At 43.7% G+C, this 19,356-nt stretch overlaps 1 protein-coding gene across 1 annotated transcript; it reads right to left on the bottom strand.

Moving 5' to 3' along the window:
• Positions 1-1,112: 1,112 nt before the first annotated feature.
• LOC311242777 (histone RNA hairpin-binding protein-like) lies at positions 1,113-18,934 on the bottom strand. The gene is made up of 6 exons (XM_084331809.1): positions 18,836-18,934; positions 12,331-12,480; positions 10,597-11,018; positions 9,514-9,663; positions 3,444-3,513; positions 1,113-1,924 (listed from the first exon to the last, which is right to left on the bottom strand). The coding sequence occupies exons 3-6, from the start codon at positions 10,809-10,811 to the stop codon at positions 1,670-1,672; spliced, it is 690 nt and encodes a 229-aa protein (XP_084187935.1). The 5' UTR covers positions 10,812-11,018; positions 12,331-12,480; positions 18,836-18,934; the 3' UTR covers positions 1,113-1,669.
• Positions 18,935-19,356: the final 422 nt, after the last annotated feature.

Below are 19,356 nucleotides of genomic sequence, written 5' to 3'. Positions count from 1 at the left end.
ATATTCAATGGAAGATGATCGGTCACTGCTTTGGCTGTTGTGTGGTGAGTGCATTTAAAATATATATATATATTTTACAGTGATTATGAATTAATTGGCCCGCTGTGGCCTTGCGTGTGTAATAATAAGGTAGCCCCCAAGGACCGCATGAGTCGCGGCAAGCCTTGTTTGCGTTTCTAATCAAATATTAATATCGCCGCGGGGAGGGGCATAATCCCACGGGACAATGGAATTGACCGATATGTTTACCAATATTCCAATGTACAGTTTTGCTGTACCATTGACTCAGAATGGTCTGTTTTATTGAAATCGTCACAGCAGTATAGTTTGTTTATACTTCAGAAGTATGATATTTAAACATGGTCCCCAAAATGAATGGAAGCGAATGAGGAGCCTGACACCTGGGAGGAATGGGGGTGTTACAGCGTTGGGGATGTTTAAAAAATATAATTTTATATATAATATAATAATTTTGTGCTTCACCAAGAAATTTGGTCAGCAGCCGCCACTGGTATGGGTGATATATTGATCAGATCGGTTTGCAGTGAAAAGAATAAACAATCAAGCTGAAAGTAACGTTACTATCCTCTTACCGTTCGCCGATGAGACTGGAGGAAAAAGATCCCACTTATTTGACGTCGATCTACTAGATCCATTTCCAGTTTGTATGGGCAAAATAAACGGCCAAATCATATCGATTATTGAGTTATGGCAGCGATCCATATGCACGCCAGTGTTTGTCTGTAGTCCCGCAACGATATGCGACTGCCGGACGGATTTCCCAGATGTACCGATGGCCACTTCCGGTTGTAACTCGCCCGATCATCCACCAGGCGGCGGTATTGAGGCGTTGCACTATTGTGCAGGGTCCCACTATCACCAGAGGCTGGGTGGCGGAATTATGAATGCCATGTCGGAAAAATGAAATATGATCTCAATATCGCTGTACAGCGTGGTTTGGCAGAATTCGCATGGCCGGCAAACACGCTGTACAACGGGATTGGCGGTGGATGTGTTAAGCAGTCGTCATAACATATGAAGATGAATCTTTTAATTAATTGAGTGAGAGAACATCGTGGCATTCATTTTCCATTCATGAATTTATTTCCAAAGATCCCATATAAAACCCCAATGTCAGCAACAACAGCTTTGCAAAAACATTAATATACAGTAGAACAGCATTTGTATTCCAGAAGTATTTAAAACAAAAACAATGTACAACATATTCAATCTAATTACAGCGAGAACACCTTTCTCTCTCTTTTTCACACATGAAAACCAAAAAATATATAATAACTGAAGCTGTAACCGATGGTTATGTTCCTGTTGGGTTCTGGGAGCTGTAGTGAGTCCATGAGTCTGAACAGGGAGGATTCTGGGAGCTGTAGTGAGTCCATGAGTCTGAACTAGAGGCTGACGTGCAGTGGTGCGTTCCTGATATCAACTCTGATTGCACGCACGCTAATGACGCCACGTGCACGCACGCTCCTGGCGCGTGTGCGCATAAATGTCCCCTCGCTTGAGCACAGACTAAAGACAGTGCCTAATTGCCTCTACGAATGGAATGTAACACATATCATTCACAAGTTAGGTGTGAATGTATCTGAGAACGTATTTAACACCCTTGACGACCGGCGGTATTGATATGCAAAGTAGCCCAGGTGGGTACTTATAGCGAGTTGGTGAGTGCAGCGCATGCCTGTGCGCGTGCACCCTCTTCTGTCAAATCTTTGGCTGCACGGAGTGCATTCTCCAAATCTTTGGCTGCACGGAGTGCTATCTCGTCCCATGAGCAACGCATGGCTGCTGACGGGTGAGTGTATTTCGACTGCCGCTTCTTCCCACTCCCACAGAAATAAGGGTCTGGCTCTGGGTTGTCAGTCTTCCTCATTTTTCTGGCGGTTCCCAAACCGTCTTCATCATCCTGGAGTGAGGAGAGGAGAAGATACAAGATGATTTTTTACTGATAACTAAGCATGTTCCACAAGGTTCAAATTATTATTATTATTATTTCTTTTTTACAATTTATATTAATAATGTAATTTCATCTTTAACCTCTTAACCCTTTCACTACCACACTACCAACGGGTTAACCCTTTCACAACCACACTACAGACTGTTAAACGTCTGTAGTGAAAGGTTAACCTTCTGTAGTGTGGTAGTGAAAGGGTTAACCTTCTGTAGTGTGGTAGTGAAAGGTTCACCTTCTGTAGTGTGGTAGTGAAAGGGTTAACCTTCTGTAGTGTGGTAGTGAAAGGGTTAACCTTCTGTAGTGTGGTAGTGAAAGGTTCACCTTCTGTATTGTGGTAGTGAAAGGTTAACCTTCTGTAGTGTGGTAGTGAAAGGGTTAACCTTCTGTAGTGTGGTAGTGAAAGGTTAACCTCCTGTAGTGTGGTAGTGAAAGGGTTAACCTTCTGTAGTGTGGTAGTGAAAGGTTAACCTTCTGTAGTGTGGTGGTGAAAGGGTTAACCTTCTGTAGTGTGGTAGTGAAAGGTTAACCTCCTGTAGTGTGGTAGTGAAAGGTTAACCTTCTGTAGTGTGGTAGTGAAAGGTTAACCTTCTGTAGTGTGGTAGTGAAAGGGTTAACCTTCTGTAGTGTGGTAGTGAAAGGGTTAAACTTCTGTAGTGTGGTAGTGAAAGGTTAACCTTCTGTAGTGTGGTAGTGAAAGGGTTAACCTTCTGTAGTGTGGTAGTGAAAGGGTTAACCTTCTGTAGTGTGGTAGTGAAAGGGTTAACCTTCTGTAGTGTGGTAGTGAAAGGGTTAAACTTCTGTAGTGTGGTAGTGAAAGGTTCACCTTCTGTAGTGTGGTAGTGAAAGGGTTAAACTTCTGTAGTGTGGTAGTGAAAGGTTCACCTTCTGTAGTGTGGTAGTGAAAGGGTTAACCTTCTGTAGTGTGGTAGTGAAAAGGTTCACCTTCTGTAGTGTGGTAGTGAAAGGTTAACCTTCTGTAGTGTGGTAGTGAAAGGTTAACCTTCTGTAGTGTGGTAGTGAAAGGTTAAGCTCCTGTAGTGTGGTAGTGAAAGGGTTAACCGTCTGTAGTGTGGTAGTGAAAGGTTAACCTTCTGTAGTGTGGTAGTGAAAGGTTCACCTTCTGTAGTGTGGTAGTGAAAGGTTAACCTTCTGTAGTGTGGTAGTGAAAGGTTAAGCTCCTGTAGTGTGGTAGTGAAAGGGTTAACCTTCTGTAGTGTGGTAGTGAAAGGTTAAGCTCCTGTAGTGTGGTAGTGAAAGGGTTAACCTTCTGTAGTGTGGTAGTGAAAGGTTCACCTTCTGTAGTGTGGTAGTGAAAGGTTAACCTTCTGTAGTGTGGTAGTGAAAGGTTAACCTTCTGTAGTGTGGTAGTGAAAGGTTCACCTTCTGTAGTGTGGTAGTGAAAGGGTTAAGGCCTGTGGGCTGAATAAAGGAACATGTTCTAGAAGCAGCAGTTGGACACGTAGAGTCTCACCTCCAGGAAGACGGCCATCGAGGCGGAGTCCAGCTCGATTTCCATCACATCGTCCAGATCCTGCTCTTTTCTGCAGAAGAAGAAGAGCGACCACCGGGTCATTTCCTGTCTCGTCTGGTGCAGGGGTCACTAACATGAGTCGTTCAGCCGATATAAACCGCTATCAGCCACAGATGATGCTGACGCAAGGTGGCTGGTAGATTTGAAAAACTACCAGCCAGGCAGATTTTTTACTGATGATTAATATATTTTTTGTATATCGCCATGTGTTATTATTATTACTATATAATACTCGCATATACAATTTTCAATCAATATCATAAACAACATATGGAATATTAGCATAATTTTTTGTGGACTGAAGGAATGAGTCAGCGTTAATAGTTTAAAATGCAGATAATTTATTAAAACATATTTAGTGTAGGGCTGTCCCGAATACCATTTTACAGGCTTTGAATACTCCTTGGTGTTTCCGAATGAGTATTCGAATACTCTCTCAAAAACACTATTAAAAACAATAAGATTAACATTTCATAATTAACCAATCAATCCCAAATCATGAGTGTTTGTTGGCTACTAGGGATGCCGATATTCAGTATAAATATGAGATCGGTGATCTGTGATAATGCTTTATTTTCGCAGATCGTTAAAACCGATCGAAAAACGTGATCCAATTCTTAGCGGAGATCTCAGCCGCTCTCTCTCTCAGACACACAGAGCTGCCTGCAGACCCCTCCTCCTCCTGCCCCTCCCGCACCCGTGTAAACACGGGTCTAGTCTAGTCTAGTCTAGTGGGACCTCCGTGAGCTAATGTTAGCTACCGTTACAAAATGACCCAGTCAACTATTCACTTTTAGTTTAATTTAGTTTTAATATGAGGCATTGTCTAACGTTATCTAGCTGGCTAGCTACTGATAGCTGCTGATATCAACAAATGCTCCAGCTAGGGTTGCCACCTTTGACCAATAGAAATAAGGGACACATGTCATCGAAAAAAATATTTGGGCGGTTTTGTAGTGTTTTTTGGGCGAAAATGGGCAGATTTTGTCACTATTTATTTTTTTTACTTTATTTCGGTTTTAGGGTTATGTTATTTAATTATTTTGGGGAGCCAGCCCCCCAAACTCCTGAAATGCATAGAAATCTATGAAATCTATCTATGACATTTATATTAAAAAGAGCTAGCCCCCCAAACCCCTAAAATACATAGAAATCTATGCATTTTGGAACAGTTACTATATATAGTCAAGAAAGCATTTGGTCATACTTAAAGTTTAAAGTGCTTTATTTGCATTTAACATTGTTTAAATAAATTGGCTGAACTATAGCCTCAACTTGAGCATAATACTGTATGCATATAAAGTGCTGTAAAAACAAAGCCTGGGAACACTTTTACTGAAAGAGGACAATAATACAATGAAACACTTGTGTGACCCAAATTAAAAGATTAATACAAAAATAAAGTGCAAAGAAGAGTAGGCTCCTGGCTGCCAGGGCAGGTAAATAGAAATACTGACATCTAGTTAAAAACACAACCAGATAAATAAGATGTAATATATCCCATACCGAATCAATCTCAGGAGATGTTTCAGTCATGAAGAACTGTGACACCTGTGCTTGTGTCCTTTGCGTTCTTAGACAGAGGATGACAGGCAGTGCACAGACAGAGGATGACAGGCAGCGCACAGACAGAGGATGACAGGCAGTGCACAGACAGAGGATGACAGGCAGCGCACAGACAGAGGATGACAGGCAGCGCACAGACAGAGGATGGCAGGCAGGCAGCGCACAGACAGAGGATGACAGGCAGCGCACAGACAGAGGATGGCAGGCAGCGCACAGACAGAGGATGACAGGCAGGCAGCGCACAGACAGAGGATGACAGGCAGCGCACAGACAGAGGATGGCAGGCAGCGCACAGACAGACAGAGGATGACAGGCAGCACACAGACAGACAGAGGATGACAGGCAGCGCACAGACAGAGGATGACAGGCAGCGCACAGACAGAGGATGACAGGCAGCGCACAGACAGAGGATGACAGGCAGCGCACAGACAGAGGATGGCAGGCAGCGCACAGACAGAGGATGACAGGCAGCACACAGACAGAGGATAACAGGCAGGCAGCGCACAGACAGAGGATGACAGGCAGCGCACAGACAGAGGATGACAGGCAGCGCACAGACAGAGGATGACAGGCAGCGCACAGACAGAGGATGACAGGCAGCGCACAGACAGGGGATGACAGAGAGGACACAGACAGAGGATGACAGGCAGCGCACAGACAGAGGATTGGCACGTAGCGCACAGACAGAGGATGACAGGCAGGCAGCGCACAGACAGAGGATTGGCACGCAGCGCACAGACAGAGGATGCCAGGCAGGCAGCGCACAGACAGAGGATGACAGGCAGAGGATGACAGAGAGAGGACACAGACAGAGGATGACAGGCAGAGGATGACAGAGAGAGGACACAGACAGAGGATGTCAGGCAGCGCACAGACAGAGGATTGGCACGCAGCGCACAGACAGAGGATTGGCACGCAGCGCACAGACAGAGGATGGCACGCAGCGCACAGACAGATGATGACAGGCAGCGCACAGACAGAGGATGACAGGCAGCGTACAGACAGAGGATTGGCACGCAGCGCACAGACAGAGGATGGCACGCAGCGCACAGACAGAGGATGACAGGCAGGCAGCACACAGAACTCTTCTTAGCAACGTGAAAGCGCGAATTCTCATTGGTCGGTGAGCTGCTGAGCGCCTGCCTGTCGTTGGTGACGAGCGCAATCTCCGCTACGCCACCTGACCGCCCTTGAAATACGGGAGATTAACGGGAAAACTGTCCTCGTCACATCTAACGTTACCAAATTGGACACACAAAGCGCATCATAGCAGAGTTGCCAAGTCTGTTTATTTCCCGCAACTTTTGGACACAATTTTGCTTGTTTTTGTAGGTCGGCTGACTAATTTCTCTCACTAAACTGGCAACCTTAAAATACGGGACAAGGGGCGTCCCGTATCAGTTCAATACGGAACGCGTCTTTTAGTTTCCAATTACGGGACGATTCCGTATTTTAAGGGACGGGTGGCAACCCTAGCTCCAGCAATAGTCGAGTGCATGATAAGTTACCTCCGTTGACTCGTTAGCCAACGTTAGCTCACGTTAGCTCTATATGGAATGTCCAGTAAACTAAATAGTTCACTGAGGCGTTGTCTTAACGTTATCTAGCCGGCTAGCAGTAGCTACAGATAGCTCCTGAAATCAATGTCTTATAACATTGATTCGATGCGTATTCGAGCCCCGGCTTGCATCGCAGTCACAAACGGGGCTAGCTGAGGGAGTAGGGTATATCTGCAGAACCGCAGATATTAGGGATGTCATCGGCCGATATCGGCATTAAAATGTGATCTCGGAAAATATCGGTATCCGTTTAAAAAAAAAAAAAAAAAATCTATAACCTCTCTTTACCCAGGCAAGCAAGTAAGAACAAATTCTGATTTTATTTATTGTCAAAAGTATGCATAATGTTGTGTTAATTCCACAACAAGAGATATGTAATGTTAATTACCTGAAATGATTCCATTTTTTGGGGGGGGAAACCCTGCATATATCTCGGTATCGGTTGATATCGGTATCGGAAATTAAGAGTTGAACAATATCGGTATCGGTAAAAAAGCCAATATCGAGCATCCCTAGCAGATATACCCTGCTGAGAGCATGCTGAATGTGATTTGATCAAAGCAGAGTATACACACAGACAGTGGAGATAGTGAGCATTTTGACTTGTTGCGTGGTGGCGATGTCTCGCAGATAATACAACTACAAGTATAATTATATAATATATATATTTTATTAAAAAAGAATTATAAAATAATTATAATTTTTTTTAATCAAAAACGATCGATATCGGATCGTTATCGGCCGATATGGCTCAAGACGATCGGCATCGGTGGCAAAAAACGTGATCGGGGCATCCCTATTGGCTACCATTCTGTTCTATCCAGTAGCAACCCGAGACCGTCACATGTACAAAATAAACGTCTTTCAATAGCTTCTGTGTTTTAGACTTCGCTTTTATTTTGAAACCCCCCGACCGGAAGTATTATTGTTGACAACTTGTGTCGTCCGGTTCTGTGCTTTGAGCTAACGCTAGTTAAGCTAGCTAATATTTGTCTTCCTTTGACTTGTTGAAAATGTCTAGGATACAAATGTTGAGGTTCGGCTAAGTGGCGCAGTGGGCAAGGCGCTCGCCACTAATGCAGGAGACGCTGGGTTCGAGCCCAGCTCTCTGCGTTGCTACCAGCTTGGCTGGTCGTTCATACTAACACAATTGGCAGTGTTAGGGGTGGGAAAGCTGTTGGGTGGGGATCGGATGTTGTGGACAGCGACTCCTACAGGTCAGTTGGTGCGCCTGTACAGCAGAATCAGGAAGTATCGGGGGCAGCGTGAGCCTCCCACGTGCTAGTCCTCGCCACTGAGAGATCGCGCTGTGCAGGTGAAAAGATGCGACGGCTGCCTCCTCGAGTACCAGAGGGGACACGTGATGCAAGGCTTCGTCCACATTGCAGCCGACAAGTGGGAGGCATGGTCTAGCAACGTTCGAGACAGGGGAGGGGAGAATTGAAGGGAGAATTGGCGAGGTGAAATTGGGATGGGAGAAAAATATAAAAATGGAGAAAAAGTAGATAATTTTTTTTTACGGTACCGTGTGGACGAAACGTGCATACAATAAAATACTTGGCGGATACACCCAAACTCGCCCCCGTGTGGACATGGAGAAGTGGGGTCGAGACACACACACTGTTGAGTCTTGACTTTAGGCACATAGCGGACATTTATGCATATAACGTAGAACATTTGCGCATATTTCTGTGGTAATTTTTTTTTAATAAAAGTTAAGATGTATGTAGTACCTTCTTACTGGTCACAGGAGTCTTCAATAACATTTGGATGGTAATCCATTTAGTGAATACATTTGTTGACTCCTTATAAACACTGCTATCTAACGTTAGCAAGCTAGGCGTGCATAGCTCGACCTGTGTAACGTTAAGTAACTTGTGTTCCGCTGGGAAAGACCACTGCATACAATTTGAAGTAAGCGGTGCGCAGATCTCATGCTACGAACGGACACACGTCACGTATAGAAGCGACTGCTGACAACAGAAGCTATTTCTTTTATGAAAATTCGGAAAGTTGGCTCCCAATTTTTTTTTTACACGCCAGAGTGGCAGAGTAGCCTCCGTAATTTACCAGCCAAAGAGGAAATCTACACGCCATTGGAGTTTGTCGGGTGCTTATTTTGTTCCCTGTGCCAACTTCACCGATGATGCTGACGCCCAAAGGAATGCATTACTGTCCGCCGTGTTGGACATGAGAGGATGTACTCATCTCACGATACAATTTGATACATTATTCCATACGACCGCAATACTTTTACAGGAAAGCAAGTGCTGCCGCACTGATTATTTCAGTACAGATGGAGCAGTCTATGTATGTTCATGAGTCTATAGAATGTTATTGAGGTCCTGTGTACAGTACAGTATATATAGGTTATATAAATCTAATGTCTTACATGTTATTGAGGTCCTGTGTAAGGTATATATTAGGGGTGTAAAGGTACATGTATCCGCACCGAACGGTTTCAGTGTGTACCGTACCGAACGGCTGTATTGTGTACCGAACGAATACAACGGTATGTTAACCACTAACGACCGCCCACCAGGGGCTGTTTTTTTTTTCACAATCTAATATAATAAAATAAAAATTTCTTTTTACAAGTCGATTAATAATTTCAATATAGAATATTCGTCGACAGCCCTACAAGTACAATTAGATACTGCACACTACATCACCCCTGAGTGGAACATGGAAAGCCAAACTTTCCCACACTGTACCGAAAACCTGTACCGAACCGTGACTTCAAAACTGAGGTACGTACCGAACCATGGTTTTTGTGTACCGTTACACCCCTAGTATATATAGGTTATATAAATCTCTAATGTCTCACATGTTATTGAGGTCCTGTGTACAGTATATATAGGTTATATAAATCTCTAATGTCTCACATGTTCTCGTGCTCCTCTCCCTCAGGAGGGCGGGGGTCCCAGACACGGAGCTTGACGCTCCACAGCTTGACCTGCTTATCCCACGAACGACGACTGTATTCCCTGAACTTATTAGGAGTCTTAGGATGAACTCCGGGCTGGCGGAGGTGTCTGAGAGAGAGAGAGAGAGAGAGAGAGAGAGAGAGAGAGAGAGAGAGGAGATTATTTAGCATCCATCGTTCGTCATGTTTATATTGTGAATAGGAATGTGTTGAGGGACCACGCGATGGGAACCAGCGGTTTAAGTGACGGTTGCAATAACTCGTTAACTATCATTAATGAGACTTGCTCTGAAATACAGGATATTTTATTTATTTATTTTTTAACCTTCTTTCTCAGATTTTCTCCCCGTCCCAATTTTTGTCGTTGTGCCAATCCCCCCCCCCTACCTGGTTGTTGTACACATGTTCTCCCACGAGTCGGTACAAGGGTGTCCTGATGTCGAACGCACGCTTCCTCCGAGACGTGCGCCGTCAAGCCAGTGACGCTCTTTACACTTGGCAGCGAGGACTCTCATTGGTGGAGTGTAACACGTGGGAGGGCACGCTATCTCCTCCAAGTCCTGCCCCGCTGAGCAAGCGCCGAGACCTGACCTGTGGGCGTCGCTGTCGCAGCTTCCCACCCCCTAATACTGCCAATTGTATTAGTATGAACGACCAGCCAAGCTGGTAGCAACGCCGAGAGCTGGGCTCGAACCCAGCATCTCCGGCGTTGGTGACGAGCGCAATCTCCGCTACGCCACCTGACCGCCCTTGAAATACGGGAGATTAACGGGAAAACTGTCCTCGTCACATCTAACGTTACCAAATTGGACACACAAACCTTATATACCTCAAAGAGACCAGACGAGCATACAATCAAAAACATTAGTGTCTATATTGACCATTAAGTATATTAAAACCACCTCCAAATCCTGTGTTTTGATCAGAGAGCTGCAGGTAGAACAGGGCTCGTTCTTTCCTAGTCTACTTCTACCTAAAGTAGATTTCCCCAAATTGTTGGAGTCTTCCTTTAATTCATGCAGTAATGTGGTCCATGACTCACGTGGGGATCTCCTTGATGTATCGGTCGTAGGCCACGGTGGATTTGACATAGTCGATATCTTTCTGTCGTCGTAGCAACATATAGGCATCATTCTTCATCCCTCCTTTGGGGATAAACTCACTGGGAGGGTACCGGTACTTCTTGGGATGGTACCTAAGGGTGGTATTGGGATGGTACTTAAGGGTGGGAGCACTGGCCTGCAGCACGTCCTGCATCTGCCTGCACTTCTGCTCATCCTCAGAGTCCCGTCCTGAACCTTCTCCCCCGGATCTCTGGCCGTCCCACCTGTTGGTCTGACTCTCCGGTTGCCAGGGCGGATCTGCGTCGTCTAGCGGAGGCGAGACTATATTGGCGAGCTTGTTGATGTCGACCCCGTTGTTGAGCAAACTGCGGAAACGCTGTTCCTGCTGAGGCTCAGGAACCTGACGGAGAAAAGACAGAAGCAAAACTAAGCAACCATACTTTGTTTTCTGAAATGGATTGTCCTGCGATATATGTTGCTGACTACTTGTACCTGAGAAGAGAGCGGAGGGTTTTTTTCAACCTGTAACTTGTTCTTGTCAGAGACCAGCAGGGCTGAGTCGTCCGCAAACAGGAACAAGTTGCAGTCACAAGCTGACGACATGTCATTTGCATAAATTAGGAACAGTAGCGGTCCTACTATGCTTCCTTGTGGAACACCACAGCTCACTGTGAGGGGGGGGGGGGATAGGGTACCGTTTACCTCCACCATCTGTTCTCTCCCCTCCAGGTAGGATTGCATCCAGCTCACTGATAGACTATCCCAGTATTACTTTCATGGTTCTAGACCCAGCCATTTACTAGCAACGACAATTCGCGCAAATGATCAATTCTCGGCTGTCCCTTCAATCAGGACACAACAGGAGTAGTTACTACTAGGGATGTCAGACATTATCGGCCTACCGATATTATCGGCCGATATTGGCATTAAAATGTGATATCGGAAATTATCGGTATCGGTTTTCAAAAAAAATAAAATATATATATTTTTTCTTTTACATTTATTTAACATTTATTTACCCAGGCAAGCAAGTAAGAACAAATTATGAGTATGCATAATGTTGTGTTAATTTCATGACAAGAGATATGTAATGTTAATTACCTGAAATTATTCCGTTTTTGGGGGGGGAACCCTGCATATATTGGTATCGGTTGATATCGGTATCGGAAATTAAGAGTTGGACAATATCGGTATATCGGTATCGGTAAAAAAGCCAATATCGAACATCCCTAGTTACTACAGACTCAAAAAAGATCAATGACACTTAGAGAATTGTATTCACAACTGTATAGCTCAGAGGTCAACTTTGATCATTCTAAATTTGAGGCATTTACTAGCAGGCTTAAAATACAAAATGTATCCAAGGAAGAGGCAGAGGAACTGGGGAGACCAATCACTCTTACAGAACTCGGAGAGACAATTGCTGAAATGCAGAGGGGTAAGGCACACGACTGGGATAGAATTCCACCTGAATTATACTTCGCATTCTGGGAGCAGCTGGGCCCATTGTTGCTAGAGATGATTGAATACACCATTGAAGAGGGGGGATTCTCGAGAGATGTGAATATGGCTTTAATTTATTTACTACTCAAAAAGGACAAGGACCCCAATGACTGTGGCAGCTATAGGCCCCTGAGTCTTCTCGGGCCGACCTTAAAATATTTGTCAAAGTATTAGCACGCCTTATACAGAAATATATGACGGATTATTACATGTAATTGAGAGACCAGCTTGTTGATGTCGACCCCATTGTTGAGCAAACTGAGGAAACGCTGGAAGCCCTTGCCTGCAGGGTTCTGCTCATCGGTTTCCCAAGAGAGTCCAGCGCCTTGGTTGGCGACTTCCTGCTGAGGCTCAGGAACCTGACGGAGAAAAGACAGAAGCAAAACTAAGCAACCATACTTTGTTTTCTGAAATGGATTGTCCTGCGGTATATGTTGTTGACTACTTGTACCTGTATGCTATACACATTTCTAGGGGTGTCACGATTAAAAATTGAATGAACTCGATTACGATTGCTTGGAAACATTTCATTGGGGGCATTTAAAATGTTCCAAAGTGACTTGGCTGACAAATACAAGCAATATAGGCCATATATAATATAATATAATATCGGCCATGATTACAACAGGCACAATCACCTCCGAAATCTTTCCGGTATCACGTTCTTCCAGACAGGGTTGCCCTCTTAGTCCCGGACTATTCGATCTATCATTAGAGCCTTTAGCACAATATATAAGACAATCCCAATCCATAGAACCAATCGTAATCAAGGGCACACAACACAAAATTAGTTTATATGCGGACAACGTAATACTGTTCATGCAAAACCCCAACACCACATTGCCTCATCTTCTCAAGTTGATTGAGGACTTTGGAGAATTATCGGGATTCAGGATAAATTGGCCGAAGTCGGCCTTCCTCCCACTTAACGCCCCTGCAAAAAGAAATATAACCCTCCCAGAAGAGATACCGATCGTAAAACACTTTAGATGTTTGGGAGTTGAAATATTCCCTACCATAAGCCAAACGGTGAAGCACAATTACATAAAAATCCAAAACAAAATCAAATACGACCTTGTCAGGTGGTCAAAACTTAAAAACTCAGTACAGGCACCGATATCAATAGTTACGATGGACGTCCTACCTAGAATCAACTTCTTCAGCTCAATGCTACCGTTACCCCCTCCAAAGGGTTACTGGAAAGAATTACACTCCTCCACATACAAATTTATTTGGAATAACAAACCACCACGTATAAAAAGATCCACTGCACAGAGAAACAAAGCAGACGGTGGTATGGCATTTCCAGATTTCTACCACTATTTTAAGGCGTACACTTTAAGACCACTGACAACATGGTTTGATCCCCAAGCATCAGTATCCTGGAGAAATTTAGAAGAAAATATAGTAGCTCCACATAGGCTGAAGGACATAGTATACACCAAATTATCAATTAAGCAATGCGAACGGAAATTTGGCCCCATAATCACTCATGCGATCCGGATATGGCGTGAAACACAAAAAAAATATTCTATCCCACATAAATGGCATAATCATACTCCCTTATTCAATAACAATGCACTCTTGATTGGAAAACAACCTATAAGATTCCCTAGATGGGAAAAGCAAGGCATACACTCATTAAGAGACGTTTTCAACAAACAGGGTTTTTGTAGTTTCGATGAAATACGCAAAATATTTAATCTCACCAAGTCCACATATTTTTTTTTACGCACAGTTATTGGCATGTTTGAAGGCTCACGGTGTTCCATTAACGATACCAATTGCACACCACAGATACCACAGATTTTTCTATGAAAGAGAGACATCGAGAGGTTTTGTATCAGATTTTTATCATCAATTACTAACGGCCTCGTATGAAACCCTCCACCTAGACTCTATTTGGAGGAGGGATATACCAGACCTGGAAATAGATTTTGAGTGGCAAGAAGCCTGGGCAAATGTTCGACTTGCATCAAGGAACCCGGACCATCAACAAATCAATCTTAACTATATCCATAGGACATACTTGACTCCTATAAGACTGAACAGAATGGGTCTTAAACAAGACTCCAAATGCTCCTTATGTACAAATGGGGACGAGGGGACATTTATGCACATGTACTGGGACTGCCCACCAGTTAAGATATTCTGGAAAGAAGTGACCCAGCAATTATCAAATCTCTTAATTCTGAATATACCTGTACACCCCTCTGTATTACTGCTGAATGATGTTTTTGAGTATGCAGTACATCCACAGCTAAAGAGATTGGTTTTATCAGGTATCACAGTGGCTAAAAAGCTGATAGCATCACGATGGTTTCAACCGGAAAGAATTTGCTGGAAGGTCTGGATTCTTACATATCTCGATGTGATTTATCAAGAAATATCTACAGCAAGAATTTTGGGTCTCAATGAATCCAAAATGACAATGTGGTTAGAAGTGGTGGAGAGAATAAAAGCTAGCATATAATGGTAGTGTCTGGTTAGGAACAAGTTATAATGGATGGATTATCCAATGGGGGGTCCGGGAGGGGGGGGTACGAGCTAGAGCATATGTGTGTAGGTTTTTAGATAACAGGTATTAGGGGTATATCCTGTATAAGTAAATTAACTAAATGGTGATTTCATTGGATGTGCACTGTCAACTAATGCTTATATATCTTATCGTGTGTTGTCATGTTTGTTTATGTGTTTGTTTAAAAAATAATAAAAAAATAAAATACAAAAAAAATATATAATATAACCCATAGGCCACGAGTCTTCTCGGGCCGACCTTAAAATATTTGCCAAAATATTAGCCCGCCGTCTACAGAAATATATGCCGTGCTGGTACACTGTGATCAAACCGGATTTATTCGGGGGCGCTTAGCTGCAGATAATCTCAGGAGATTATTACATGTAATTGACAACAGTAAGGACAATATTACTCCGGCCGCAGTTCTGTCTTTAGATGCCATGAAGGCATTCGATAGACTAGAATGGTCATATCTTTGGACGGTAGTAGAGGCTATGGGACTTGTAAAATAATTTATACACATGATCAAATTGCTTTATGCCTCACCATCAGTAATGATATTGTAAAATATGTTCTTCCCGGTCTCTAGGTCTTCTAGGATTGTTCTGAGCCCTGGACTATTCGTGCTTTCCCTCGAACCATTAGCCCAATTTATTAGGCAAACAGAAGAAATAGCCCCTATAATAATCAATGATACACAACACAAAATTGCTCTTTATGCGGATGACTTACTAATTTTTATGAAAGACTCCTCCCAATCAGCCACAAAGTTACTTAATATAATTGATGACTTCTGTAAATTACCAGGCTTCAAAATTAACTGGCCCAAATCAGCTTGTCTACCTCTTAATGAGTTGGCCAAAGCGACATTTTAAGTACTTGGGCAGAGATCTTTCCCACACTGAATCAGACAACTAAATATAACTTCACAGGCACATAATAATAAAATACACCAAGATCTAAACAGATGGTCGAGCTTTCCTAATCAAAATGAACATACTACCAGTACCTAGGATTCATTTTGTTAGCCCCATGCTCCCCCTTGCCTCCTCCAATAGACCACTGGCGCAAGACACAAACTATGATATCTACATTTATTTGGAATAACAAATGCCCAAGAGTCTAAATAACTACCACTCAGTCTCAACGTAGGGAACAGGATGGGGGCTTGGCAATCCCTGATTTTAAGTTGTACTTCTGGTCCTTCTCGCAGAGTCCCCTGATGAGCTGGTTTGACCCTGAAATTGCAGCATCTCTGCATTCCTTAGAAGCAGCAGCGGTCTCACCACAAAGACTACAGGATGTAGTATACTCCAATATCCCTATATCAAAATTACGATACAGACCAATCATTTCCTGCGTAATTCAAACATGGCGTAACGTTCAGAGGTCTTGTGCTGTCAAATGCCCATGGCACCTCGACTCTCCAATTTTTCATAACCAGCAACTACTTGTTGGGCACAAACCTGTTAATATTCCTCAATGGGAGAGGAGGAGAGTTCATACTCTGAAGGATATATTTGATAAATGGCCTCAGAGCGTTTCAGGACCTAAACGTTTTATGATCTACCGCGAATCATTCTTCCTCTACTTGCAACTAAGGTCGGCGATTAAGGCTCATGGCGTGCCGTGGGCTCAAGCGTTGCACCCACACCCTTTTATCGGGCTAAACACGAGGGGACATCCCAGAATTGGGATGATGTTTGGACAAATGTTACATTCAACATACTCACAACCATAATCACCAGCAAATATATTTTAATTATATTCATAGGACGTATCTCACACCTAGGAAGCGGTTTGCTATGGGACTGGTGACCGACTCTCGGTGCACTTTGTGCTCGCTGAGGGCCACTGGCACTTATATGCACATGTTTTGGGATTGCCCACCAGTAGCTAGTTTTTGGAAATCCATAACGACTAAACTTTCAAACATATGTAACCTAACAATCCAACTTACGGCAGCAACACTACTTCTAAACGATATATCATTACTACCAGCATCCATACAACAAAAAATAATCATTCTGGCGGGCGTTACTGCAGCCAAGAAGCTGATAGCTATGAGGTGGAAGGAACCTGAGAACTCACACTGATAAATTGGTCTCTGACTCCGACACTACTGGATGTCTTCTATATGGAAATCTCTACTGCACAGGTAACTGGGGTGGGACAGGCCAGCATTGAGCTGTGGGTCGCAGCGGCCGATAAGGTGGAGGCCACTATCTAGCAGCGGAGCGGGGTTGGGGTGTTGGTCCTGGGATGGGAGTGGGGGAGGAAATGTCTTTTGTGGTGTCTGTAATAGTACAAGTTGTTTTTTTATGTTCTGTATTTATTATTGCTAATGTCGTTATTGTTGCCATTATCGTTGTGGTACTGTGTGGTCTTGTTACTATAATTATTGTATTGCCTTGCTTTATCTTTAAAATGGAAACATTTAAAATATTTGATAATAAAATAATTGGGCTATTTTTTTTAATCCACTTTTTCTGCTTATTTTTCTCCCATCCCAATTTCGTGTATCCAATTCTCCCCTCCCCTGTCTTGAACGTTGCTCGACTATGCCCCCCCACTGGTCGGTTGTAGAGGATAGAAGCCTTGCATCACGTGTTCCCTCGTGGAGGCAGCCGGTCACATCTTTTCGCCTGCCAGTGCGGACTCTCAGTGGCGAGGTGTAACGCATGGGAGGCTCACACTACCCTCGCCACTTCCTGTCCCTGCTGTGCAGGCGTCTCCCAACCGACGTGTAGGGGTCGCTGTCCACAACGTCCAGATCCCCACCCATCGACTTCCACCCGCTGACTCTGCCAAATGAGCCAGTACGACGGCTGGCCCAAGCCGAAGGCAATGCTGAGACTGGGATTCGATACCGGAGTCTATTGCATTGGTGACGAGCGCAATCTCCACTGCGCCACCCAGCCGCTACAGAATTGGGCTATTTGATCTTGATACTGAACATCAAAATCAGGATATCTGCAGGTTTCAAAAAGTTAAAGTTAAGACCGTTTTAATACAAATTAGAGCCTAATTGAATACCAATTTCATGACCATACTAGCAAAAAACAACACATAGCAACACGGAACTGGCGGCTGCACCAATTTAAATGATCTTGTGTTCCATACAAGCTCTCGCCAGATGCACCAAGCGGTAACCCCACAAAAAACTAATGACAGTGAATGAAATTTAAAACTGTTTTAAGGCCTTAAATTAAGAATTAACACTTTGATTACCACTGGTGATTACCCCGTTAAATGAGAGCACCCACTTCAATGATAGCGTTGTGAGCGCATAATCTCTGTCTTAAATTATGGCTATGTGTCTAATCTGCCCGTCGTTTATCAATGACTTGTTTGCAGTCAACATTGTCGAAACGGATTTTTTTTTTTTTATTATTATCGGTTAATTTCCGTTGTATAGCATTTTTTAAAGCCCTCGTTTTTCAGGAAAATATATAGATTCTGTGATAAACGGCATTTACTGGAATATTCTGGCACACACAAAAACTGTCATTTTTCGGCCTATTTATGAATAGTTTTCAAATAAACGCTAGATTATCGATAGTATATGTGTACTTATGCACGCTATAGAAGCAGGCTGAAAAGTATATTCTCTCATTTCCTGATCGCACACACAGACACACACACATATGGGACACGTTGATATGTGAAAAAAGCTCTGATTATCCCAAGACTGGTCAAATAGATTCCTTACCTCAGATCAGATGTTCTCCAAAAAGATTATTCCAATTCCTGATCGCCATTCCAAATATCGATCGCGTTTATTGATTCAGCGTTGGGTGCTGGAAATACATAATCCACGCATTTCTGAGAGCCGGGACGATCAAGTTGGCTTGACTGAAAAGTAAAATGAGGAAACTGCCCCCCCCCCCCTCATCAGTCTAAACTAATGGGGTGCAGTTACACAGGGAGAGACGATAGGGGGCGGTATCTTCCCAATTGAGCTCAGAGAGACTCTGCAACACTAGCGTGAGGCTCGATTGATGAAATATGAATTCAAATCGCCAATAAATAAAAAATACGACAAACAAACGCTATATGGCGTTGGCGGCACTCAACTGACGGCATGAACTAACGACTTATAGCGTCGTTGGCATCCAAAGTGTTAAGAATTTAAGACTTTTTTATTACCCCACAGATACCCTGAAAAATACAAGTGAATGGAGTGATAAACTAACCTTTGGAGTAAATCCTTCAGATCTAGTCCTTTCATCAAAATCACCAAAGGAAGCTCCGTCCTGGCGATATTCAGGTGGTGGTTTATGTGTGAACTCCTCTGGTCGCTGCCTGTAGGAATCACTAGGAGGTGGTTTATGTGGGAACTCCTCTGGTCGCTGCCTGTAGGAATCACTAGGAGGTGGTTTATGTGTGAACTCCTCTGGTCGCTGCCTGTAGGAATCACTAGGAGGTGGTTTATGTGGGAACTCCTCTGGTCGCTGCCTGTAGGAATCACTAGGAGGTGGTTTATGTGTGAACTCCTCCGGTCGCTGCCTGTAGGAATCACTAGGAGGTGGTTTATGTGTGAACTCCTCTGGTCGCTGCCTGTAGGAATCACTAGGAGGTGGTTGATGTGTGAACTCCTCTGGTCGCTGCCTGTAGGAATCACTAGGAGGTGGTTGATGTGGGAACTCCTCTGGTCGCTGCCTGTAGGAATCACTAGGAGGTGGTTGATGTGGGAACTCCTCTGGTCGCTGCCTGT

This window comes from Notolepis coatsorum (assembly GCF_963971535.1).
Source record: "Notolepis coatsorum genome assembly, chromosome: 16".
In the NCBI taxonomy this organism is placed as follows: domain Eukaryota; kingdom Metazoa; phylum Chordata; class Actinopteri; order Aulopiformes; family Paralepididae; genus Notolepis; species Notolepis coatsorum.
This window is presented reverse-complemented; position numbering and strand designations above follow the sequence as displayed.